Source organism: Hyla sarda, chromosome 9 (assembly GCF_029499605.1).
Source record: "Hyla sarda isolate aHylSar1 chromosome 9, aHylSar1.hap1, whole genome shotgun sequence".
NCBI classification, from domain to species: Eukaryota; Metazoa; Chordata; class Amphibia; order Anura; family Hylidae; genus Hyla; species Hyla sarda.
In genome coordinates this window covers 71,255,792-71,283,347 of record NC_079197.1, presented here as the reverse complement: position 1 = coordinate 71,283,347, position 27,556 = coordinate 71,255,792, and the positions used below count along the sequence as shown (strand labels likewise).

The following is a 27,556-nucleotide window of genomic DNA, read 5'->3' as shown; positions in this document are numbered from 1 at the left end:
TGAGTCCATTACTAAGCCGGGCTTAGCGTTAGCCACAAAAACAGCTAGCGCTAACCCCCAATTATTACCCCGGTACCCAACACCACAGGGGTGCCGGGAAGAGCCGGTACCAACAGGCCCGGAGCGTCAAAAATGGCGCTCCTGGGCCTAGGCGGTAACAGGCTGGCGTTATTTAGGTTGGGGAGGGCCAGTAACAATGGTCCTCGCCCACCCTGGTAACGTCAGGCTCTTACTGTTTGCTTGGTATTTGGTTGAGAATAAAAATAGGGGGACCCTATGCGTTTTTTTTAATATATTTAATTATTTATTTAAAAAAAAAAAAACGCATAGGGTCCCCCCTATTTTCATTCTCAGCCAAATACCAACCAAACAGTAACAGCCTGACGTTCCCAGGGTGGGCGAGGACCATTGTTACTGGCCCTCCCCAGCCTAAATAACGCCAGCCTGTTACCGCCTAGGCCCAGGAGCGCCATTTTTGACGCTCCAGGCCTGTTGGTACCGGCTCTTCCCGGCACCCCTGTGGCGTTGGGTACCGGGGTAATAATAGGGGGTTAGCGCTAGCTGTTTTTGTGGCTAGCGCTAAGCCCAGGTTAGTAATGGACTCTGTCTATAAGACAGCTTCCACTACTAAGCCTGTCTAGTAAAGTAAGAAAAAAACACAACAGGTTTTAAAAAATTTTTATTACAAAAAACACTCCCCCACAAGCCCTCGTTAACCATTTTATTAAAATCAAACAAAGAAAAACGCTGGTCATCGAAGTAGTCCACCGAATCCGAAGGAGTCCACAGGATAAACGGATCTGAAATGAGAAGAAAACAAAAAAATGGGTTAGTACATTTATTATCACCTGCTCACACATCTCCCGCCCCGCACGACTACAACTGCCAGCATGCCCTTACAGTAAGGACATGCTGGGAGTTGTAGTTGTGTGGTGCAGGAGATGTGTGAGCAGGTGATAATAAATGTGACAAGCTTGTCCCCTGCCCCCAGCTGCAGGACTACAACTCCCAGCATGCCCTTACAGTAAGGTGGGGCGGAGGCCGGGCACAGTGTTTCCCAACCTGGGACTTGTAGTTTTGCAACATCTGGAGGCACCCTGGTTGGGAAACACTGTTTTAGGCCAGTGTTTCCCAACCAGGGTGCCTCCAGATGTTGCAAAACTACAAGCCCCAGCATGCCTGGACAGTCAAAGGCTGTCTAGGCATGCTGGGAGTTGTAGTTTTGCAACATCTGGAGGCAACCTGGCTGGGAAACACTGGCCTAAAACAGTGTTTCCCAACCAGGGTGCCTCCAGATGTTGCAAAACTACAAGTCCCAGCATGCCTGGACAGTCAAAGGCTGTCTAGGCATGCTGGGAGTTGTAGTTTTGCAACATCTGGAGGCAACCTGGCTGGGAAACACTGGCCTAAAACAGTGTTTCCCAACCAGGGTGCCTCCAGATGTTGCAAAACTACAAGTCCCAGCATGCCTGGACAGTCAAAGGCTGTCTAGGCATGCTGGGAGTTGTAGTTTTGCAACATCTGGAGGCAACCTGGCTGGGAAACACTGGCCTAAAACAGTGTTTCCCAACCAGTGGCGCTGGCAGGTGAGAGGGGTGGGATGTAAATCACTGTAGTGACTGTAGTGCCCCGGTAGCGCAGTGAGGGTAGCGGGGAGAAAGTATGTCGGAGCCCGGGCGGCAGCAGCTTTTCCTGCTCCATGTTGGAGCTGGAGTAAATTTAGTCAATTTTTACGGCCGTTGCGACAGTTTATTGCGCAACTGCGACTGTCTCAGTTAATAAATTCCTGACCACTGCAAGTCAAAACTGAAAACTTGCGTAAATTAAGCGGGAAAAAAAAATTTGACTTTCTAGCTCTTGCTAGGGAAAGTCGCACAATTTATAGGGTAGGCGCAATTGCGACAATTTTGCGCCAAAAATAGTCAGAAAAAAATGACTAAACCCCTTAGTAAATGCCCCCCTATAGCTTTGAGTTATTTTGAGGAAACACAACATAAACACTGTTATACAGTCTGTGCACTTACTACTTTACAATGTAGTAGTGTTATTTCTTCAGTGTTGTCACATGAAAAGATATAATATTAAAGAAGAACTGAAGCGTAAATTTTTAAGTCCCCCTGTGCCCGGGCTGCAAAAAACGTAAAAAACTAACTTTAACCTTCCTACGTTCTTCCGTTGCGGAGATATCTGCATCCCATTCCTCCGGTGCTGCTGGCTTCTTAGGCTCAGCCTATAACCGGCTGAGGTGGGACATTGCTGCGGCCGGCGATACGCTGCCTGCACTGTGACGTTTTGAGCCTCAGAAGCCAGCAGCACTGGAGGAACGGGACACCGACATCTCCGCAACAGGGCAACGTAGGAAGGGGAGTTAAAGTTTGTTTTTGCAGCCCGGGCACCGGGGGACATAATAAATTTAAGCCGCAGTTGTCCTTTAATGTGTACTGTGTGCAAATCTCCAATACAGAAATTTCTGGAGCTGTACCGTTCATGTAAGAAAGCAGAATTACATGCACATGCTACAAAGCAAATGTTAATATACTCTAAAGCACCTTGCAGAAAATGAATGTTTACACTGAAAAAATCTTGGTTGTCATGAATCCAAAGATATATCCTCAGATTTCTAATTTTTTACTGTAAATGCTGCAGATTCTGTATGTATAGCTGCAATAGGTGATCATGCTCACTACATGAAATAGAATGCTTTCTTTTAGAGTTAAATTTATGAAGATTTTGTTGTAGATGACATGAAGTCCACAAAGCAACTAGTTCAAAATTTAGTTGTATGAATCTGAGCCTTAGGATATTTTCATACAGCATGTGGGCATGTTACATTATTGTAAACACTTGGAAGACCTTTTCAAGTGACAAGTCATGTAAGGCAATGTTCACATCAGCATTGTTCAAATCCATTATGTATACGTTACTGTCACATAAGCGAGATCATTCATAAGGTATATTAACGGAAGTAAGGCAAAAGGTTTAGTAAAACTTGCATATATAATAATGGATCGTAAACATCCATTTATCTCGGTTAATGTCCATTATGTTTTTTTTCTTAACCCCTTAAGGACTCAGGGTTTTTCAGTTTTTGCACTTTCGTTTTTTCCTCCTTACTTTTAAAAATCATAACCCTTTCAATTTTCCACCAAAAAATCCATATTATGGCTTATTTTTTACGTCACCAATTTTACTTTGCAGTGACATTAGTCATTTTACCCAAAAAATCACGGCAAAACGGAAAAAAATAATTGTGCGACAAAATCGAAGAAAAAACGCCATTTTGTAACTTTTGGGGGCTTCCATTTCTACGCAGTGCATATTTCGGTAAAAATGACACATTATTATTATTCTGTAGGTCCATAGGGTTAAAATGATACCCTACTTATATAGGTTTGATTTTGTCGTACTTCTGGAAAAAATCATAACTACATGCAGGAAAATTTATACGTTTAAAATGTCATCTTCTGACCCCTATAACTTTTTTATTTTTCCACGTACAGGGCGGTATGAGGACTAATTTTTTGCACTGTGATCTGAAGTTTTTATCGGTATGATATTTGTTTTGATCGGACTTTTTGATCACTTTTTATAAATTTTTTATTGGTATAAAAAGTGACCAATAAATATGCTTTTTTGGAATTAGAAATTTTTTTGCGCGTACGCCATTGACCATGCGGTTTAATTAATTATACATTTTTATAGTTCGGACGTTTATGCGCGCGGCGATACCACATACCGTATTTATCGGGGTATACCACGCACCGGCCTATAACACGCACCCTCATTTTACCAAGGATATTTGGGTAAAAAAAGTTTTTTACCCAAATATCCGTGGTAAAATGAGGGTGCGTGTGTGCACTTGTATACCCCGATATACCCCCAGGAAAGGCAGGGGAGAGAGGCCGTCGCTGCCCGCTTCTCTCCCCCTGCCTTTCCTGGGGTCTAGAGCCCTGCTGCCGGCCCTTCTCTCCGCCTGGCTATCGGCGCTGCTGCCCGTTCTGTCCCCCTGACTATCGGTACCGGCGCCGATAGCTAGGGGGAGAGAAGCGGCGCCGACAGCCAGGGGGAGAGAAGGGGCAGCGGCACCCATTGCCGGCGCCGCTGCCCCGTTGCCTCCCCCCATCCCCGGTGGCATAATTACCTGAGTCGGGTCCGCGCTGCTGCAGGCCTCCGGCGTGCGTCCCCTGCGTCGTTGCTATGCACGGCGCACTGACGTCATGCGCCGCGCCGTGCAGCGCATAGCAACGACGAAGGGGACGCACGCCGGAGGCCTGCAGCAGCGCGGACCCGACTCAGGTAATTATGCCACCGGGGATGGGGGGAGGCAACGGGGCAGCGGCGCCGGCAATGGGTACCGATAGTCAGGGGGACAGAACGGGCAGCGGCGCCGATAGCCAGGGGGTGAGAAGGGCTGGCAGCAGGGCTCTAGACCCCAGGGAAGGCAGGGGGAGAGAACTGGGCAGCGACGGACTCTCCCCCTGCCTTTCCTGGGGCGGTATCGGCGTATAACACGCACATAGACTTTAGGCTAAAAATTTTAGCCTAAAAAGTGCGTGTTATACGCCGATAAATACGGTATGTTTATATTTTTTATTTACACTGTTTTATTTTTTTTATGGGAAAAGGGGGGTGATTCAAACTTTTATTAGGGAAGGGGTTAAATGACCTTTAACACTTAAAACTTTTTTTTTGCAGTGTTATAGGTCCCATAGGGACCTATAACACTGCACACACTGATCTTTTACACAGATCACAGGCGTGTATTAACACGCCTGTGATCAGTGTTATCGGCGCTTGACTGCTCCTGCCTGGATCTCAGGCACGGAGCAGTCATTCGTCGATCGGACACCGAGGAGGCAGGTAAGGGCCCTCCCGGTGTCCTGTAAGCTGATCGGGATGCTGCGATTTCACCGCGGCGGTCTCGAACAGCCCGACTGAGCAGCCGGGATACTTTCACTTTCACTTAAGAAGCGGCGGTCATCCTTGACCGCCGCTTCTTAAGGGTTAATACCGCACATTGCCGCGATCGGCGATGTGTGGTATTAGCCGCGGGTCCCGGCCGTTGATGAGCACCGGGACCGACGCGATGTGATGCGGGGAATCTCTTCATATCGCGGGAGCCGGCGCAGGACGTAAATATACGTCCTGCGTCGTTAAGGGGTTAATAATTTCTTTTTTCTAAGCATGCTCAGTAGGAATAACTAATATAAATAACAAATGTTAACAGAGGTTACATCTGTCACTATAGACTTCAATGTTAAATTACACCCATCTGTTATTCATGATGGAGAAAACATTTCTACATGCCCATCTTTTCTCTCCTGCAAAAAAGCTAATTTAATACGAACGGACAATAGAAGTACAGTGGAGATTTAAAGGGGGAAAAAAAGCCATAGACATGAATGGGATGCGTTTCCTTACTTCTTCATCTCCTTTGCTCATTTCCATAACTAATTTGAGCAACGGCGATGCAAAACGTTTATGCAAACCTAGCCTAAGACATGTATCTGAATAATTACATTGTGAAAGGAAGTTCATACAAAATATTTGTATTTGTAATGTGGTATTGAAATAAAGGTTAAAAGTAAAATGAATTAGCAGTTGTGCCCAACTTTATAGATTAAGGGAATCGTTCAAATACAGTAACTTCTGCTTCAAGGTTGTCAAGCATTAGTGTAAAGTGGTACATAACGTACACATTTTCCGTAATGAGGAGCAGTTTAAAGACTATAATTCACATCAAAAATGAATTATCGCAGATATCTATGCCAGCTTATATCAGGCGTAGATTGTGGCACAGGGATAGTCAGAGGCACCATATTTATTAAAGAGGCCTGTGCCAGCATAACATATATAAAATGATGGCCTCCATGAAAAAAAAAAACTGCTCCTGACAGAAATCTGTAACAATAGTGTTTGGGCTAATCTTCTCATCTGTATAATACTGTAATGTCTGTTTGCAAAGTGCTGCGGAATCTGTTTCCATGCATTGTAAGACAAACTAAACCCTTATATCTCAAAAATGGAAAGGTGTATTAGGAAACTGTAAAAACATTTTTGAGGTCCTCTAATTGACTCTTAGGTAAATCTGCATAATTGTTTTAACTAAATTACTCTAAATCCAATGAACTAACAATAGTAGTAAAAATAAATTTAATGATGACTAAAATGCAATAAAAACGTAAATGCAGGACCAGTCGCAGAGCCCTTGCAGCTAATTTGTAATACATATATTGTAAAAATGAATAAGATAAATAAAATTAAATGATGATCAATTCCACCAAGTGATGCACAAAAATCTACACTGCTCAAAAAAAATGGGAACACGAAGATAACGCATCCAAGATCTGAATGAACTAATCGTATGAAATATTTCGTCTTTACATAGTTGAATGTGCTGACAACAAAATAACACAAAAATTATCAATGGAAATCAAATTGATCAACCCATGGAGGTCTGGATATGGAGTCACACTCCAAATCAAAGTGGAAAACCACACTACAGGCTGATCCAACAAGTCCAAATGAGGCTCAGTAGTGTGTGTGTCCTCCACGTGCCCGTACGACCTCCCTACAATGCCTGGGCATGCTCCTGAAGAGGTGGCATATGGTCTCCTGAGGGATGTCCTCCCAGACCTGGACTAAAGCTTCTGCCAACTCCTGGACAGTCTGTGGTGCAACGTGACGTTGGTGGATGGAGTGAAACATGATGTCCCAGATGTGCTCACAGATTCAGGTCTGGGGAACGGGCGGGCCAGTCCATAGCATCAATGCCTTCCTCTTGCAGGAACTTCTGACACACTCCAGCCACATGAGGTCTAGCATTAGGAGGAACCCAGGGCCAACCGCACCAGCATATGGTCTCACAAGGGGTCTGAGGATCTCATCTCGGTACCTAATGGCAGTCAGGCTACCTCTGGCAAGCACATGGAGGGCTGTGCGGCCACCCAAAGAAATGCCACCCCACACAATTACTGACCTACTGCCAAACCGGTCATGTTGGAGGATGTTGCAGACAGGAGAACGTTCTCCAAGGTGTCTCCAGACTCTGGCACGTCTGTCACATGTGCTCAGTGTGAGCTTGCATTCATCTGTGAAGAGCACAGGGTGACAGTGGTGAATTTGCCAATCCTGGTGTTCTCTGGCAAATGCCAAACGTCCTGCACGGTGTTGGGCTGTAAGCACAACCCCCACCTGTGGATGTCTGGCCCTCATACCACCCTCATGCAGTCTGTTTCTGACCGTTTGAGTGGACACATGCACATTTGTGGCCGGCTGGAGGTCATTTTGTAGGGCTCTTGCAGTGCTCCTCCTTGCACAAAGGCGGAGGTAGCGGTCCTGCTGCTTAGTTGTTGCCCTCCTATGGCCGCCTCCACGTCTTCTGATTTACCTGCCAGTCTCCTGGTAGCGCCTTCATGCTCTGGACACTATGTTGACAGACACAGCAAACCTTCTTTCCACAGCTTGCATTGATGTGCCATCCTGGATGAGCTGCACTACCTGAGCCACTTGTGTGGGTTGTAGACTCCGTCTCATGCTAGCACTAGAGTGAAAGTACCGCCAGCATTCAAAAGTGACCAAAAGATCAGCCAGGGAGCATAGGAACTGAGAAGTAGTCTGTGGTCACCATCTGCAGAACCACTCCTTTATTAGGGGTGTCTTGCTAGTTGCTTATAATTTCCACCTGTTGTCTGTTCCATTTGCAGCATGTGAAATTGATGGTCAATGTTGCTTCCTGAGTGGACAGTGTGATTTCACAGAAGTGTGATGGACTTGGAGTTACATTGTGTTAAGTGTTCCCTTTTATTTTTTTTTTTTTTTGAGCGGTGTATTTAACCTGAAAAGTCCACTTCAGAAATGAACTGGTACACCCATAAAGTCCGTAATAATATAGCTGGTTCGTAGCAACATATTGCTTTTTCCTGGTTGGAAACTATATAGCATTGATAGTGTAATATAAGTCAGTCTTTAATAAGCCCTGTAATTCTGGGCACTGCAGCACATCCTTGTAAAGAAAAACACAGTTCTGTATTCGCTCCTAAAATACAAAAACAAAGTTCGCTCTTGTAAAGAAGAGTAGGGGTGTTCTTCTCGCCAGTAGTATACTGCAATACAAAACTGGGGGAGGAGGGGAGAGAGATCACTATGCACCTCTCACCAGTCCATCGCTGCTATGCAGGGCATGTCCCACAGCCGTCCGGACCCGCGGAGATAGATGTCTGATTGATGCAGGCTTCTGCCTGATAGGAAAAAAGCGTTGTCGTCCTTGTGTCTTTGAGCATGCGATTCTGTCACTGCAGGAACTTCGTGTTACAGGGAGGAGTGCTAAAAGTTTAAGTTTATTCCCAATTGTAATATCACTGGTCAAATATCCAAAATGGGATCTAAGGGTACATACAAGATAGAGAAGTATTTAAAAGATGTATTCACTCATTAATATAGAGCCGAAGACAGGGTCTCTTATACATATTTTATGGCAATGCCCAATAACTCAAGAATATTGGTATAGGGTGGAATTACTTCTAATGAACATTACTCATATTCCAATTAAGCTGTCTCCACAAACAGCGTTACTATTATTACAAACTCAAATATATCCAGTAAGGACGCAGTTCTTGATCTGCAAGATTCTTGTAGTAGCAAAATTAGCTCTATGTAGATACTGGAAACAAGCGGCAGTCCTGAATATGGAGGAAATTGTAAATATGGTACAACATTGTTATCAATTTGAAGAAATAATAGCGATGGGAATGAACGAAACTACATAATTTTATCAGAAATGGGCGTAGTGGATAGATTTTAAGGGAGAAACAGAGATAATTGTTATTAAAATGCTGGAATGTATAGATTCAGATAAAATATATTAATAAATATATAGCTAGAAGCACACCAGTAGGAAATTAATAAAAATATATAGGAAAAGGAAGGCACCACTGTATGGGAGAGGATTGAGAGTTGATTATGAATGTAATCATTAGTTATGCATAATGTAACTTTGTAATTTTGTTAAAATGTAAATGCACAGAATGAGAATAAAAAAAAATATGGAGCCGAAGATTGCCGAACGGCACTCCCTTAGAGCTATATGGATGGGGAGTAAAGGCTTACGCTTCGGGTGGAGGTCGTGATGTGCTCCTCTGCTAGAGAACCGGGGCTCCAAACAGGAAGTTGCAAGGGGCCCCAGCACTCTGACCCCCGCGATCTAAAACTTATCCCCGTATCCTTCGGATAGGGGATACGTTTTTTTCATGATACTTGTCCTTTAATGTTTTGTAAATCTATTCTGCTATCTGTACTTTTAATAATCTTTGTCCTTCCTATATATTTCCCACAAGGGCGTTCTATTAGGCTGGGTTCACACTAAGGTTTGTCATTACGGTTCCCATATACGGCTTGGAGGAGGGGTGGGCGGGGTTCTTAATCGACCACGTTTTTACTTGCGGTCGGGAAACCGCATACGGCCGAAAAAGTAGCCGACCGGAGGCGGCGGTCCACTCCGGTCGGCTCATAAACATACATTAACTACGGTTCCCGAATACGGCTGAGTGTGGGCACCTCGATTAAGCCCCGCCCACCCCTCCTCCCAGCCGTATACGGGAACCGTAATGACAAACCGTAGTGTGAACCCTGCCTTACATAGATTACACTGCCTGATGCATGTCAGTAGTTTGGAGATTTTCCACCCAAAGCTATTGGACCTCGATTTGATAATTTCTTTTTTTCTGGGGGATTTTGTTAATCTGCAATTAATGCAGATGCCACAATGGAAAACCCAATTCATCTTAAAGGAGCACTGTCAGATACATAAACAGTTTTTATGTTGTACACCTTGGCAAGACATTAACCTTTCTAATATACTTCCTAAGAAAATTTTATTTCCTTTTTACCAAAATCATGGCTTTGTCCAAGCTGAAGCACAGGCATGGATAAAGTCCTTTAAGTGGGTGTGGGCTAGCACTCCTCCTGTCTGATAGGACAGGAGAGAGCACAGAGGAGTGAAGGAAAAAAGGAAATAAGATTTTCTTATGACGTTTATAAGAAAGGTTAAAGCGGTATTCTATGATTTTTTATTTATTTTATTTTTTTTTTATATATATCAACTGGCTCCAGAAAGTTAAACAGATTTGTAAATTAGAAAAAAGGAAAAAATGTGTGTGCAGCTCACAATTACCATAATAATACACACCGAGGTCAAACTAGGTCATGCAACTATACCTCAGTTGCAGAATGAGGGAACCAAAAACACAAAATATTTTGCCCGGACCTTCTAGGTGAGTATAAATAGACTATATATAGAAATTTAGAGATATAAAATATGCTATAGGTGGATATAAACTATATAAAAATAAATGAATATAAAATGAATAGCTGGATCGTGCTTCAATAATAATGCAATTCATTTATTAAAATGTCCCAATGTAAAAGGTTACACCTCACAGGGCCCGTGTGTGGAGAACACATAAAAATGCAGGCAATAAATTAATACTAGATATACATAGAATAATAAGCATAAAATTGTACCGCTGGCATAAATGTATGGCTTATTGTGTACAACGAGCAAATGCCTATTTATAAAACAAGCAGATACTTATTGCACAGTAGGAAGAGCCTATTTGGCTAGTTCCCACATTGGAATGTTCAAAAGTATAAATGTGTCCTTTTTGTATTACTAGACAGTTTGTAGCAATTTTGAAAATATTACCGGTCCTTTTTGTAACAAACTCGGGCAGTTCACACTGGAAACAGGTAATGTTGTAACAGTGCCTGGATGGTTTAACACACCGAGTCCTCTGTGCGGCGGTCCTAGATGGTATTGGAGAAATAGCCAAGCAGAGTCCTATTAAAAAGCGGTGGTGGTCACCTCGGACTGATGGCGCTGGCAGGCGCTGATGTACACAAGATGCCGGGAAACCGTTGGCGCTGGAGATGAAAGAATCCTCACTGCTGGGCTTCAATGCTGGCTGGATGGAACCGGAGACCGCACGCTGGATACAAGGAGCTTACCTCGTGTTACCTGCGTGTGATGTCAGCAGATGTTGGAGCTGGAAACTCTGCACCAGAGTTGGACTTGTAATAGCTGGACCAGACAAATGCTGGACTGGATACACTGTAGTTTAACAGTTCACAGAAGATAACTGGCTGTCAATAGTGGACACAGTTCATAAGTAGCGTTTGTGCCAGTGGCTATGTATACAGGACTAGACGCGTTTCAGGGTTATGTAATGTGACCCTTTCCTCAGTAGGAAAGGGTCACATTACTGAGGAAAGGGTCACATTACATAACCCTGAAACGCGTCTAGACCTGTATACATATCCACTGGCACAAACGCTACTTATGAACTGTGTCCACTATTGACAGCCAGGAATAATCCGTCCGGGAAAAGAGATTTGTAAATTACTTATATAAAAAAAAAATCTTAATCCTTCCAATAATTATCAGCTGCTGAAGTTGAGTTATTTTCTGGCTGGCCAACAGTGCTCTCCTGACATCTTTGCTTTTCTCGGGAATTGCACAGAGTAGAGGAGGTTTGCTATGTTGATTTGCTTCTACTCTGGAAACAAATACAGAGGGGAGGGCTCAACCTAATTAATAAATACTACGGGTGCTGCTAATCCGTAATTTATAGTAACAATCTAAACCAACAGCAGACATCTTGCGGTCATGTGATCGATATGGTCACGTGAGTAGGCATGGCGCTTCTAGTCATAGGCAAAGCCGGAAGCTGACGCGCTGGGACGGAAGTCCACGCCAGCCACCTAGGTCGGCAAATGGGAGAATCTGATATACACCTGTAAGGTATGTTGTTTTATCAATAGGCATATAAAAAGAGGTATATGGCAGTTATTCACAACACCCCTGAGGAAGTCACAGTGTGACGGAACGCGTGGGGCTCTGACATCCCATCTGGTATCAACATAGTGATTGTCTGTCTGTAGCTTGTTGTGGCTTATTTTTGTCATTACCTATGCATATTGTGTACATTGTTTCCACAGTCCGAATTGTTTATGTATTATTTGTACATTGCAGACGGGATAGTGTGGAGGGGGAGTTCATGGTCCCTCTCCCATGTTGTGTGCTCTAGTTTAGAGTTTTTTTAACTGATTTTAGCCTTTGCTCTTTTCTATTTGTTATGATATAATTAATAAAGTATAATATCTTTCATATTGGTGTGCGCTTCTTGCAGTAGTTACTGCTGTTGATTTAGATTGCTTCTACTCTGGACAATTCCTGAGACAGGTGTCATCAGAGAGCACTTAGACAGAAAATAACAACTCAACTTCAGCAGCTCATAAGTACTGAAAGGATTTTTTAAATAGAAGTAATTTACAAATCAAAACAAAAGGAAAAGTAGTCAGCACAACAACCCAATACACAGGTGCCCTCTCCTGTGGCCAATACAAAATGTACAAAGAAGAAAGTTGCAACAGCACTCTGGTAAAAAAATGGAGGCTCTTAGCGTACTTTTTGATAAAAAAGGTGTCGTCGTCCCCCATATCCACCACACGGAGGTGGCCTCATATCGGATGGGACCCTAACATAACTCACCTCTGCTGTGCATATAGCCTCTGACTGTGTGACATGTTGGATCAGCCATTGACTAAACCACCTCCAGTCTGAGAGGGGTGGGGTGCACGGCTAAAGAGGGTGCCACACCCCCCAACTTACAAAGTAAAAACAAAAGGAAAAATAGCCAGCACAACAACCCAGTACACAGGTGCCTGCTGCTGTGGCAAATGCAAAATGTACAAAGAAGAAAGTTGCAACAGCACTCTAGGTCAAAAAATGGAGGCTCTTAGCCCACTTTTTGATCAAAATGTGTGTCCCCCCCCCCCCCCCCCCCCCCATCCACCATGCGGAGGTGGCCTCATATCGGATGGGACCCTAACATGATAACTTGGGGGGTGTGGCACCCTCTTTAGCCGTGCACCCCACCCCTCTCAGACTGGAGGTGGTTTAGTCAATGGCTGATCCAACATGTCACACAGTCAGAGGATATATGCACAGCAGAGGTGAGTTATCATGTTAGGGTCCCATCCGATATGAGGTCACCTCCGCGTGGTGCATGGGGGGGGGACACATTTTGATCAAAAAGTGCGCTAAGAGCCTCCATTTTTTGACCTAGAGTGCTGTTGCAACTTTCTTCTTTATAATTTACAAATCTGTTTAACTTTCTGGAGCCAGTGTGTATATATGTATGTATGTATGTATTGTGGCACTAAGGCAGGTTTGAGGGCAATGAAAGGGTGTTTTTCCCAGTCCTTTATCCTAGCTGAGCTAGCAGATATGCTCATCAGGTGCCTAGATATAAGTCTAGATATAAGGAAAGGAAACAGAATAGTCTGGGTTCTCCCTGGGAAACAGCATGTCGCTGTAGGGGGAGACACTCGGACCCTGTTGAGGAAGCACGCAGCTGGAACTGTGAGTGGTCCAAGAAGTGGTGTGAACTGTGAGTAGCAGGTTGCAGAAGTCACATGTTTAACTGGCTGAGAGTAGCTCACCAATTGGTAGTCAGGGCATGCTGATATGTGTAGTCAGTGACCAGAAGGTCTAGGAGTTTATTTTGTTCCTGCGTTATGTTTGTTTTTCCCCTGCGACCTGTCTAAATAAAGCTGGCAAGGTGCCAGACTTGCATGAATAACCGTTGTCTGCGGGTTTGAGTGGAAACGTGTCCCGTGGTAGTGTCCAGGATGATCCCGGAGCTATCCCCAAGGAGGAATCCTTACAATATATCAAAAGTTTTTTCCTGGATAACCCCTTTTAAAGGGGTACTCCGGTGAAAACCTTTTTTCTTTTAAATCAACTGGTGGCAGAAAGTTAAACATATTTGTAAATTACTTCTATTAAAAAAATCTTAATCCTTCCTGTACTTATTAGCTGCTGAATGCTACAGAGGAAATTCCTTTCTTTTTGGAACACTGATGACATCACGAACACAGTTCTCTCTGCTGACAAAGAGTTATTATTATTATTATTATAATGTCAGCAGAGAGAACTGTGTTCGTGATGTCATCAGTGTTCCAAAAAGAAAGGAATTTCCTCTGTAGCATTCAGCAGCTAATAAGTACTGGAAGGATTAAGATTTTTTTAATAGAAGTAATTTACAAATATGTTTAACTTTCTGCCACCAGTTGATTTAAAAGAAAAAAGGTTTTCACCGGAGTACCCCTTTAATGTTTTGCCAAAATGTACACCTTAGTACAAATGACAAATTTTTTAATCTGACAGTGCCCATTTAAGCCAAGTATTATTCAGTTGTTTTACATTGGGATACTTGATTAAAGGTGTGAACATGAGATGATAGCTATGACAGAAATTTTGGAGAAAGAATACCCTGTAAACACATTCTAAAAGATTCTGTGTAAAAAGTGAGAAAATTTGAGCATAAACTAATTATACAGTTTAATCAGGATCACATAAGAGTGGAGGCAATAATACAGTAACACTGGCACCTAATTTTTAATGATAAAGTCCTAGGCACCTCTCTCCCAAGAAGACCACATATGGTCTATACACGAGCCCCAAACTTAGGGATAAAAGTTGAACATTCTATTAGGCTTCCCTCTGAATAATACCTGGCTTCAGATGAAAGGGTTTTTATGTTGTGGCATATGCAATAATTGCAGATTAACTCAATTACCCAGAAAATAGAAATAATCAAATCGAAGTCCAATAGCTTTGAATGGAAAATCTCAAAACTATTGACATGCTACAGCCACAGTGTAATCTATGAAATAGAATGCCCTTGCGGGAAACAAAATATATAGGAAGGCCAATGAGACAATTGAAAGTACTGATAGAAAAACACATTTATAACATTAAGAAAGGGAATCTAAAACACCCACTGTCTATGCATTTCAGTGTGCACCATACCAATGATCCATCTCCAACTGATTATGTATGCATCTAGACAGTGTTAAAGGAGTACTGCAGCCATAGACAACTTAGGCGCTATCCACAGGATAGGGATAAGTGTCTGATTGCAGGGGTCCGACCGCAGGGACCCTACGGGCCCCTGAACTGCCACAGCTCTTCACAGCTAATGTTTGTGTTGTTGACCTCACTAAAAGGCTCCTCCATTCAGTTCTATGGGAGTCCTGCTGTGTCCCAGCGTTCGGACTCCATTTCATTTACCCGCAGAAATCTTGCGCACTGACGATATTTTTTACGCCAATATAAGCCATCTTGGACTGCACGTAGCAAGATGCACTAAATCATTGATTCCATTTTTCAAAGAGTGGATTGAGGTGATTACTATATTTGCCCGCTATTTATGAAACTCATTGCGCTTGATTGATAAATTTAACACTTCTGCGCATTATTTAGAATTTGGCAAAAGGGGGTAAACTGCTTCTACCATACACAAATAATGATACATGTCCCCCTTAGATCCCATTTTGGATGTTTGACCAATGATATTCTAATTGAGAATAAGTTTATTTTATCTGTGCATGATAACTTCCAAGAAGTCTATTTTCTATACATGATTCCATCCTGGGGTTTAGTCTGTACTGGGGAGAATCCAGTCCAGGAGTTACAGATTAGCCGATTATCCACATTATAATTAGTGGAATAATTCCCATTAGACATATGAGCCACTGAAGAAAGAAGTAGGACTTCTGAAACGTGTCTAGCATAAGTAAATGACCAGCACATCTCGGTTCTACCACATTCTTTCCTATGTATTGGCACCACGGATATCAACTTACAGCACTCCTCCCTGTAACTGGAATTCTTGCAGTGATGGAGAATCACACGCTCAAAGGCACGAGGAGGATGCTGCTTCCTTCCTATCAGGCAAAAGCCTGCATCAATCAGACCTCTCCCAACCTGGGATTCGACTGAGCCACTGACCTGTCGGCTATCGGTGGTTGAGCGCAAAGACATAGTAGGTAACTTTGAGAGTGACGAGGGACATCTTCAGCATAGCATTCTCTCTCTCCATCAGCACTATATAATTTCCAACTAGGAATAAGCGCTATATTGCTATGAACCAACTATATTTTTACAGACTTAATGTGTCAGTTCATTTTTAAAGTGGACTTCTCAGGTTAAAGGGTACTCTGGGGAACTGAAACCATAGCCCATCCTTTCCCTTTCACAACCTATTTGTCTAAATATTATTCATTATCCATATAGAGCAGTTTCCCTCTTTCAGCTGTCGCTTACATGCAGGGAGTGAAACAAAGATGTCATTATCAGATCCACCTTGTCTTTGCGCAAAGACCTTACTAAGAGTAGCCCCCACTCTCCTGAAAGACAAACACCACGTGATTTTTGTCTTGTCAGGCTTCACAGCCACACACTCTGTGTGAGTATCTTGCTGGGAGAGAAACGGCTCAGTGTCTCCTCAGCACATCATTCTGCTCTTTGCCTGCTGTAGATCTAATCACTGACTGCTGCCATTCAGAGCATTGCATGATTTCTATTGCTGGGGGGAAGGATTGTTTGAAAGAAAAGACATGTACAGTGTGTGCTATGGAGGATATTTATCAAAACCTTTGCAGAGGAAAAGTTGCCTAGTGGTCCATGGCAACCAATCAGATGTTGCAGAGGCCTTGTCAAAAATATAAGAAGCAATCTGGTTGCTATGGGCAACTTGGGCAACTTTCCTCTGCACAGGTTTTGATAAATCTCCCCTATGTGTTTACAAAAACACAGCATGCACACAGATAGCAAAAGCAATTCGCTGGCAGCCTTTGCATAGAGCCGCACTGACTGCAAGCAAGGAAAAAGAATATCCAGGAGACAACAGGGGGGTCACAGGAGCTGGCAAGGCTAACTACAGGGGAAACAGAACAGGTATTGTGGTTGCTTTGGGGCATTTTGGGTGCACCCCTTTAACCCCTTAAGGACTCAGCCCATTTTGGCCTTAAGGACTCAGACAATTTAATTTTTACGTTTTCATTTTTTCCTCCTCGCCTTCTAAAACTCTTTTATATTTTCATCCACAGACTAGTATGAGGGCTTGTTTTTTGCGCGACTAGTTGTCCTTTGTAATGACATAACTCATTATATCATAAAATTTATGGCGCAACCAAAAAACACTATTTTTGTGGGGAAATTAAAAAGAAAAACGCAATTTTGCTAATTTTGGAAGGTTTCTTTTTCATGCCGTACAATTTATGGTAAAAATGACGTGTGTTCTTTATTCTGAGGGTCAATACGATAAAAATGATACCCATTATTACATACTTTTATATTATTGTTGCGCTTAAAAAAAAAATCACAAACTTTTTAACCAAATTAGTACGTTTATAATCCCTTTATTTTGATGACCTCTAACTTTTTTATTTTTCCGTATAAGCGGTGGTATGGGGGCTCAGTTTTTGCGCCATGATCTGTACTTTTTTTTTTTGATACCACATTTGCATATAAAAAACTTTTAATACATTTTTTATAATTTTTTTTTAATAAAATGTATTAAAAAAGTAGGAATTTTGGACTTTTTTTTTTTTTTCTGTTCACGCCGTTCACCGTACGGGATCATTAATATTTTATTTTAATAGTTCGGACATTTACGCACGCGGCGATACCAAATATGTCTATAAAAAATTTTTTTACGCTTTTTGGGGGTAAAATAGGAAAAAACGGACGTTTTACTTTTTTATTGGGGGAAGGGATTTTTCACTTTTTTTTTTACTTTTACTTTTACATTTTTTTACATTTTTTTTTTTTTTACACTTGAATAGTCCCCATAGGGGACTATTCATAGCAATACCATGATTGCTAATACTGATCTGTTCTATGTATAGGACATAGAACAGATCAGTGTTATCGGCGATCTTTTGCTCTGGTCTGCTCTGGTCACAGACCAGAGCAGGAGACGCCGGGAGCTGCGGGCGATCCGATCATTCATTCAAATCGCGCACTGCCGTAGATGCCGGGATCTGTATTGATTCCGGCACCTGAGGGGTTAATGTCGGACGCCCGCGAGATCGCGGGCGTCGGCCATTGTCGGCGGGTCCCTGGCTGCGATCAGCAGCCGGGATCAGCCGCGCATGACACGGGCATCGCTCCGATGCCCGCGGTTATGCATAGGACGTAAATGTACGTCCTGGTGCGTTAAGTACCACCTCACCAGGACGTACATTTATGTCCTGTGTCCTTAAGGGGTTAAATAGACTTGGTAAAACTTATTACATTTTATTTTATTATAAATTTTCTTTTATTCATTTTACAGTATATGTATTACAAATCAGGTCCTGCGTTTACGTTTTTATTGCATCTTAGTCATCATAAAATTCATTTATATGTACTATTGTTAGTTTATTGGATTTATAGGGTAATTTAGTTAAAACACACTATGCAGTTTTCCCTGAGTCACCTAGAGTACAACACATTCTCTTTTCCATTGTGCACTTTTTGTTTTAGGCACCTTGGGTATTGGTGCCTTAGTGTTTTACCTCCTAGCTTTTGGTTGGTAGTATTCGTGAGCTGCCCTTATACATATTTATCTAATTTTTTGAGGGTTATCACATGTCCTCTTTAATTAACCTCTTTTAGTTCCCTTCTGGTAGTGCTGGTGGGTTGCTTTTAGGCCAAAAATAATAGCTATGGGATATATAGCTGATATATGAACCATTCCACATATCCATATGTGAAATTTTAGCACTGTTTATTTCTTTAGGAAATGGTCACACGTGCCATAATTTTCTGCGTATTTGCTGCTGTATATTTTCCTACCCATTGAAGTTAATGGGTAGCAAAGTCGACTGCATATTTTGTTATCCATTGACTGGATAGGAAAAACACAGCAGCAAAATAATGCACGTGTGACTCTACCCTAAATGGGTTCTCACCATAGATCGTTTATAGCATCTACCCAGCTTGTGGTGAGAACAGCTCGTGTATTTGTACTACAGTAAAGTACAATTTACAGATTCCTTTGTCACGGAATTGACCTTACATCTAATAATTCATTTGCTTGCAAACTGTTCTCATTCTTTGTTCTGCCACATCTCAACCCTTTGTGACCCATTAAAAAAATATGGCTAAATAAATATCCAGCTCTGCAAACATAGTGCAACATGCAATACTATTTTGACTGTTACAACTTAGGCCTCTTACATTGCCGTGGAGCTCCATCGGCAATTCCGTTCAGTATAACGGAGAAAAAAAAATTCAGTTAAACTACCGGATGTCCAATGGACCCCATTCAAGCCAGTGGGATCTGTCAGGACTCTGAGTCTGTTGTGCTCCAACCCGTTTTTGGGGCTGCTTGGCGCAACCCGTACCCGTTTTGACCCATATCCGGTTTTGTGACCGGACCTAAAACCGTAGTATACTACGGTTTTAGGTCCTGTCATAAAACCGGATACGGGTCAAAAGTGAGCCTACCGGAGTCACCGTTTGAGTCCGGTCGGCTCAATAGAGTGAATGGATTTCAGCGCCAGTCTGGCTTGGGTACGGGAGCCGTAGGCTGAAATCGTGGTGTGAAAGCACCCTAATAAGTTGTACATGTCTTGTTTGTTGTAGTGAAAACCTTATGAATGAGCCCAAAGCCTGTAGCATGCTTATTCCATGTCTGTCACTTTTCTTTTTGTAGGATGAGCTTACAGCGTTAAATGTAAAGCAAGGATTCAATAACCAACCAGCTGTATCAGGAGATGAACATGGCAGTGCTAAAAATGTCAACTTTAACCCAGCCAAGGTAACTCTTCTTTTATGTCATTGGAAGTTTGTCACATGCTAAGTGGATACTCTATAGTGAAATGCTAACTCTTGAAAAATGGCACTACTAGATTGCTCAAACCGTTATTTTTAATTGGTTTTTAACCAATGTTTTTTTTTCTACTTTGTACCAGATTTGCATACTTACTAGTAAAGATTATTTTTGCTACATATTGTTAATTAAATTTTTCAAGGGTGTCCATTGCACTATAGAGTATCAGCTTTGTCTTTTTGCTAATACCTAGTTTCTCTGGATGCACTACGTTGCACCTGTATACATGTTTAAAGGGGTATTCCAGGAAAAAACGTTTTTTATATGTATCAACTGGCTCCAGAAAGATAAACCGATTTGTATATTACTTCTATTAAAAAATCTTAATCCTTTCAGTACTTATGAGCTTCTGAAGTAAAGGTTGTTCTTTACTGTCTAATCCTCTCTGATGACACCTGTCTCGGGAAACGCCCAGTTTAGAAGAGGTTTTCTATGGGGATTTGCTTCTAAACTGGGCGTTTCCTGAACAACCTTATCTTCAGAAGCTCATAAGTACTGAAAGGATTAAGATTTTTTAATAGAAGTAATTTACAAATCTGTTTAACTTTCTGGAGCCAGTTGATATATATAAAAAATTTTTTTTCCTGGAATACCCCTTTAATAGAAGAATTTGTTGATCTATATTAGTTGAGCTCACATTCTTCTTTGTGCATCTTCTTTGTGTTAATTTATTTTTATAAGGTGATTTTTGTGTTCTCCTTTTATTTTTTGTTGTCAATTTTTTCTTACTTTTAGATTAGCTCCAATTTCAGTAACATCATGGCAGAGAAGCTGCGTTGCAATACCCTACCAGACACTGGACGAAGAAAGCCTCAAGTTAACCAGAAGGACAACTTCTGGCTTGTCACTGCTCGCTCCCAAAGCTCTATTAATAACTGGTTTACAGATCTTGCAGGAACCAAACCTCTTACACATCTTGCTAAAAAGGTGAGCATTGTAGCTTGCACGAGTAAACATTTTTCATCTGTATCTAATTTAACCCCTTAAAGGGGTATTCCAGGCAAAAACTTATTTTTATATATCAACTTGCTCCGGAAAGTTAAACAGATTTGTAAATTATGTTAAAAGTAAATGGGGCTCAAAGGTCAAAGATATCTGGTTTAAAATAATTAGTATTTATTAATATAGAATGAAAATGGATTAAATAGGGAATGTACAGGGCCCTTGTACTCCCCTAATTAATTTAATACACAATAATAAAATATAATAATCCCAATATAAAAATAACAACTAAGAATAACAACTATAAAATTATTCTGCGATTTGAGCCTGTGTTATCAATATGGCGATCTACTAATCCTGTGGAACAGCACAGTGCAAACGTTCATTCAATTGTTCCTGTTCTCGGAGCTCTTCAATATAAAGCAGATACAATGTAGCAGCTACAGATAAGTTAGTCAATTGATACAGTGGTATTGTATCTGTCCAGCCAGTGGCAATTCGATCCCACTGATATAGTGATACAATGTAGCGCTTTCTGAACAGTGAACAGTCACTTAAAATCAATCTTTAAGCATCTCTGTGTATACCGCACATCAAAATATCAAATCAGCCAGTTGGCAATAAGCTCCATACAATGCTCACCACTCCCGGGATACCACAGATCTCCCTTCGGTGTAGTCCTGTGGGCCGGCTGTATAGCGTCTTTCGCCCGGTGATTTGCCTCAGTCAGGGATCGTGCTGCTGGAGTCTCAGCCGACTCCTAAGAGCGCAGCACTTGGTGGTGGGCACCGTTTAGGGGGACTGCAGCGCTGTCAAGCGGAGTCCCTTGGTCAGACCAACTGGGAAAGATGGCGGTCAGCAAGCATCAAATCCTTATTGTGGATAGCCCGATTGGCTTTTCACTTGTAATTAATGTAACGGCTGGATGCGGTATGCAGAGTGAGTAACCCGGCGGCGTTCCTCGTGCACAGGTCACGCGCTCAGGAGAGAGCGCACTGTAATAAATGCCTTGGATCTGTCGGATGATCGCTAGTACTGTCAGGCAGATATTCTATATTGTCAGGCTCAATATCGCGTATTTAAAATCGCTGGACGCGTTTCAAAACCATCCTCGTTTTTTTCTTCAGCAGCGGAACGTGTGAACTATAACATGTGTTTATAGATTTGTAAATTACTTCTATTAAAAAATCTTAATCCTTCCAATAGTTATTAGCTTCTGAAGTTTTCTGTCTAACTGCTCATTGATGATGTCACGTCGCGGGAGCTGTGCATTTTGGGAAAATATCCCCATAGGAACTGCACAGCTCCCGAGACGCGAGTCATCAGAGAGCAGTTAGACAGAAAACAACAACTCAACTTCAGAAGCTAGTAACTATTGGAAGGATTAAGATTTTTTTTTTTAATCAAAGTAATTTACAAATCTGTTTAACTTTACAGAGCCAGTTGATATATAAAAAAAAATATTGGCCTGGAATACCCCTTTAAGGATGCAGGGTTTTTCCATTTTCATTTTTTCCTCATCACCTTCTAAAAATCATAACACTTTAAATTTTGCACCAAAAATTCCATATTATGGCTTATTTTTTGCGTCATTTTGTAATTTTGGGGGCTTCCGTTTCTACGCAGTGCATTTTTCGGTAAAAATTAGACCTTATCTTTATTCTGTAGGTCCATACGGTTAAAATGATACCCTACTTATATAGGTTTGATTTTGTCGTACTTCTGAAAAAAAATCATAACTACATGCTGGAAAATGTATACGTAAAAAATTCTCATCTTCTGACCCCTATAACTTTTTTTTTTTATTTTTCGGCGTACGGGCCGGCATGAAGGCTCATTTTTTGCGCCATGTTCTGAAGTTTTTATCGGTACCATTTTTGTATTGATCGGACTTTTTGATCGCTTTTTATTCATTTTAAAAAGTGACCAAAAATACGCTATGTTGGACTTTGGAATTTTTTTTGCGTGTACGCCATTGACCGTATGGTTTAATTAATTAAATATTTTTATAGTTCGGACATTTCTGCACGCGGCGATACCACATGTTTATTTTAATTTTTATTTACAGTTTTTTTTTTTTTATGGGAAAAGGGGGATGATTCAAACTTTTATTAGGGAAGGGTTAAATGACCTTTAACTTATTTTTTTTTTTTTTTTTTGCAGTGTTATAACTCTCATAGGGGGCTATAACACTGCACACACTGATATTTTACCCTGATGCCTGCAAAGCCGTAGCTTTGCATGGATCAGCATTCTAGGGGCTCGATTGCTTAAGCCTGTAACTCAGGCTTGGAGTACTCAAACGCTGATCGGATGCGACAGAGAAAGGTAAGGGGGCCTCTGCTCGCATCCTAGCTGATCGGGACATCACGATTTTATCGTGATAGTCCCGATCAGCATCGACTGCCGGGAAGCTTTTACTTTCATTTTAGACTCGGCGATCAACTGTGCTGCATGCTATTAGCCCAGGGTCCCGGCTGTCATTAGCCGTCGGGACCAACCCGGTATGATGCGGGGTCACGACGTCCTATGTCCTTAAGAAGTTAAGGCTTTGATATGATTTAATGTTTTTTTATTTTTTTATTAACAGGTTCCCATTTTTGGGAAGAAGGAAGAGGTTTTTGGGTTTCTAGCACGCTATTCTGTGCCAGTTATGAGGGCAGCATGGCTTATTAAGATGACATGTGCTTATTATGCTGCCATTACAGAAACCAAAGTGAAAAAAAGACATGTCATGGATCCATTTATAGGTAAAACGCTTCTTGCAGTTTTAGTTTTGGATTATTATTAGAAGAGTATAAATATGTTGTTTTGCTGACTTCTTCCATTTTTGCAGAGTGGACCCAAATCATTACTCGCTATTTATGGGAGCAGCTACAAAAGATTGCAGAGTATTACCGGCAAGTAACTAGTAGCTCTGGATCCCCAACTGGACCTATGCCTCCAGAGGTTGAGCTATCCCTTAAACAGTGGGAATATAATGAGAAACTAGCAATGTTTATGTTCCAGGTAACAATGATATTACACATACTTATATGAATCATACTAAAGACAGTGCACTCTCTGTATGCAGGGTGCTACGTAATAGCAGCATAGTTTTGTATATGCAGAAAATTTTTATTTTATATTTTGTTTTTTGTATAATATAGGATGGGATGTTGGATAGACACGAGTTCTTGACATGGGTCCTGGAATGTTTTGAGAAGATCCGTCCAGGAGAAGATGAGCTATTGAAGCTGCTGCTTCCTCTTCTTCTTCGTGTGAGTGTAATATCCCAGTAAAAGGTTTTGTTTATACATCTTTTTACTTATTATTGTCTTCTTTTCTCTACAGTATTCTGGTTCTTTGGTCCAGTCTGCTTACCTGTCGCGACGGCTTGCCTATTTTTGCACAAGGCGCTTAGCACAGCTGTTGGAAAGTAGTGGGGGACATACAGGGCACCTGCTTTCAACACAAAGTGGTGCAGCTCTGCCTCCTGCACCTGCACCACCCCCACCCTCTGGATCTGCTCCATCCTCCCCATTCAGTGATCTCCTACAATGCTCACAACATCGGCCACTTGTGTTTGGGTTAAGCTGCATGCTGCAGGTACTGTTATATAGTCTTATATTTTTTCATACAACATTGCTCACAACATTTGAATAAGATAGCCTGAATCTAATTAATATATTCTCGTCTCTCTTTACATTATAATAAACATTTTTTTTCCACTTTTTTTTTTTCAGAGTATTGTTCTGTGTTGTCCAAGTGCTCTTGTATGGCATTACTCTTTGACTGACAACCGAATAAAGACTGGTTCACCTCTTGATCATCTTCCTATTGCTCCTTCAAGTCTGCCCATGCCAAGTGGCAATTCTGTATTCATGCAGCAGGTATGAGTTCTGAAAGTTGGCAGAGAATATTGCTATTTCTCCAGGATCAGGTAGGGAAATACACCCTTTCCTTGCCACACTGTCACAAAAGACACTAAGGCGAACAGCTATCTAATCTGTGCATAGCACAGATCATCAAAGTTAAATGGGCAGGGCTTAGGGCTGATGGGGTATGGTTAGCAGGCATTAATTGTAGTTAATATCTACAGCAGCCTTCATCAGCTGGCTTAGATTTCAACGAAGGTGCACAGCAGCCCAGATGTGCCGGGATTTGTGCAGATACCTGTGCCTCTACATAAATCCAGCATGCCCCTGTGCTGGAGGGAGATTTTAGTCAGGTGTGCAAATCTTTGTAAATACTTCATAATTTAGTTTCATGTGACAACACTAATAAAAGACTCTGCTACAATGTAAAGTAGTGAATCCACAGTCTGTGTAACAGGGTTTAATTTAGCTGTCCCCTCAAAAAACACACAGCCAATTAACTTTGGCAACAAAAGAGTACACCCCTAAGTGGAAATGTCTGAATTGGGCCCAATTAGCTAATATTCCCTCCATGGTGTCATGTGACTTGTTAGTGTTACAAGGTCTCAACTGTGAAAAGGTAGCAGGTGTCTTAAATTTGGTCTTTATCACTCTTAAACTGTCTAAGGCTGGGTTCACACTACGTTTTTCAACTACGGTTCCCGCATACGTTTTCTATCAAAAACCTTATGGGAAAAAAACGGATGGAACAGTATGGGAAAAAGTAAACCGTATGGGTTTTTAAACAGTATACTGTTTTTAAAAGTGCATACTGTTCCGTCCGTTTTTGTAGAAAAAAAACCCATACGTTTTTGAAAATTTTGTCCATTTTTAATGGGAGGGGTCTTGGGTGGGGACTTTAGGATTCAAATGCGCATGTGCAAAGTAAAAACGTATACGTGTTTCCCGTATGGAACCGTATACATGTGCGTTTCCCATTGACGTCCATGTTAAAAAAAACTTATGCGGTTGCAGTACGGTTTTTAAACCGGAGTCAAAACCGTGGTTGACCACGATTTTGTCTCCGGTTTAAAAACCGTACTGCAACCGCATACGTTTTTTTTAACATGGACGTCAATGGGAAACGCACATGTATACAGTTCCATACGGGAAAAACGTATACGTTTTTACTTTGCACATGCGCATTTGAATCCTAAAGTCCCCACCCAAGACCCCTCTCATTAAAAATGGACAAAATTTTCAAAAACGTATGGTTTTTTTTTCTACAAAAACGGACGGAACAGTATGCACTTTTAAAAACAGTATACTGTTTAAAAACCCATACGGTTTACTTTTTCCCATACTGTTCCATCCGTTTTCTTCCCCATACGGTTTTTGATAGAAAACGTATGCGGGAACCGTAGTTGAAAAACGTAGTGTGAACCCAGCCTAATACTGATTTACTGGAATTTCAACATGGCACCTTTTGGCAAAGAACTCTGCACATATGATAATTGTTGCTCTATATAAAGATGGCCTGGGCTATAAAAAGATTGCCAAGACTCTGAAACTGAGCTTCAGCATAGTGGGCAAGACCATACAGCAGTTTCACAGGACATGCCTCGCCATGGTCGATCAAAGAAGTTGATGCTCAGCATCATATCCAGAGGTTGTCTTCGGGAAATAAATGTGAGTGCTGCCAGAATTGCTGCAGAGGTTGAAAAGGTGTGGAGTCAGCCTGTCAGTGCTAGGACCATATGCTGCCCACATCATCATATTGGTCTGCATGGCTGTCATCCCAGAAAGGAATCTCTTTTAGAGATGATCCACAAGAAGGCCAGCGAACAGTTTGCTAAAGATAAGCATTCTAAGGACAGGGATTCCTGAAACCATGAACTGTGGTCCCGATGAGACCAAGATAAACTTGTTTAGTCAAGATGGTGTTAAGTAGAGATGAACGAATCGAAGCTGACAAATCCAAATTCGTTATGAATTTCATGAAAAATTCTGTTCGCAACAAATGCGAATATCGCCGCATGCGCGAATCGCATCATTAAACTCCATTTAGTGGGGTCCAGGGTATCTAAAATGGGAAGGCGAGAACAACGGTAGGTGGGATGACCCTGAATCACATGCAGGATGCAGCCTATCAGCAACCAGTCACCCCTGTAATGTCATAGCCCTATATAATCGGCAGCCATATTCATTCATTACACTGCAGAGAGAGGACAACAGCCTGTGTGTGGGTGTGTTACACAGAAAAGCCTTTTCCAGCAGTGTTTCACCTCCTAGTCTCATCACCATTCTGGTGGACAGCGACTCGGAGAGCAGTGCTTTTTTTTTTTTCACTGAAAATGGTTTTTACTGCAGCCAGTAACCTCCCAGTCACTTTCTACAAAAATACTTTTTTTTGCGTACTGAAGCGCATTTTTCTGCCCTCATAAGTGCATACCTACATCTATGTAGTGTACTATTTTTTAGCTGTTAATCTGTCAAGGGCCTAGATACTGTGAAAGTCCAGGCAAAAGTGCACATCTGCTGCTGTTCTAGACAAATACTGTTTTAAGTGTAGTGAAGCGTATTGTACTCCCCTATGTATGTCAGGCAGAGAAGTGCCAGGACTTGCACAGAGGAGTGGCAGAGGCCTAAATTCATCAGGAAGAGGTTGCAGCAGACTAGGGGGAGAGTGGCATCAGGAGGCGCAGCGAGAAGCCTGAGCTCCCGGTATAAGCTAGTGGTCGTGTCTCGAACAGCAACCCATCTGCCGTCATCGATTGGTTAACACGGTCATCCACTTCATCACAAGTGACATCTGACACCCCCAGTCAACAGTCTGTGGGTTTCTCAGACACCACCCTCAGTTGGCATGGCCCGGGAGCAGTCCCTCTCCTCCCATTGCCTGTGTCCTATGCTGTTCCCTCCCCTACAGAAGTATCTTATGCTGTGGGTTCAGCTCCACTCTTCGATGAGAACGATCTAATAGAGGACAGTCAGCAGCTATTGTACAGCCAAGAAGTGGAGGAGACATCTGACGCTTCCTCCGCTAGGCAGGCA

The 27,556-nt window shown here is 42.0% G+C and overlaps 1 protein-coding gene across 4 annotated transcripts in view; it reads left to right on the top strand.

The window, feature by feature from the left end:
• MED12 (mediator complex subunit 12) overlaps window positions 1–27,556 on the top strand; it is a 160,778-nt gene that overhangs the window by 19,539 nt on the left and 113,683 nt on the right. For all 4 annotated transcript variants that reach the window (XM_056537578.1, XM_056537576.1, XM_056537577.1 and 1 more), the window contains exons 2-8: window positions 19,548–19,652; window positions 20,460–20,651; window positions 23,257–23,416; window positions 23,503–23,675; window positions 23,816–23,926; window positions 24,000–24,254; window positions 24,392–24,538. In XM_056537578.1, the coding sequence (XP_056393553.1) occupies window positions 19,548–19,652; window positions 20,460–20,651; window positions 23,257–23,416; window positions 23,503–23,675; window positions 23,816–23,926; window positions 24,000–24,254; window positions 24,392–24,538 (1,143 nt within the window). The remainder of the gene's footprint in view (window positions 1–19,547; window positions 19,653–20,459; window positions 20,652–23,256; window positions 23,417–23,502; window positions 23,676–23,815; window positions 23,927–23,999; window positions 24,255–24,391; window positions 24,539–27,556) is intronic.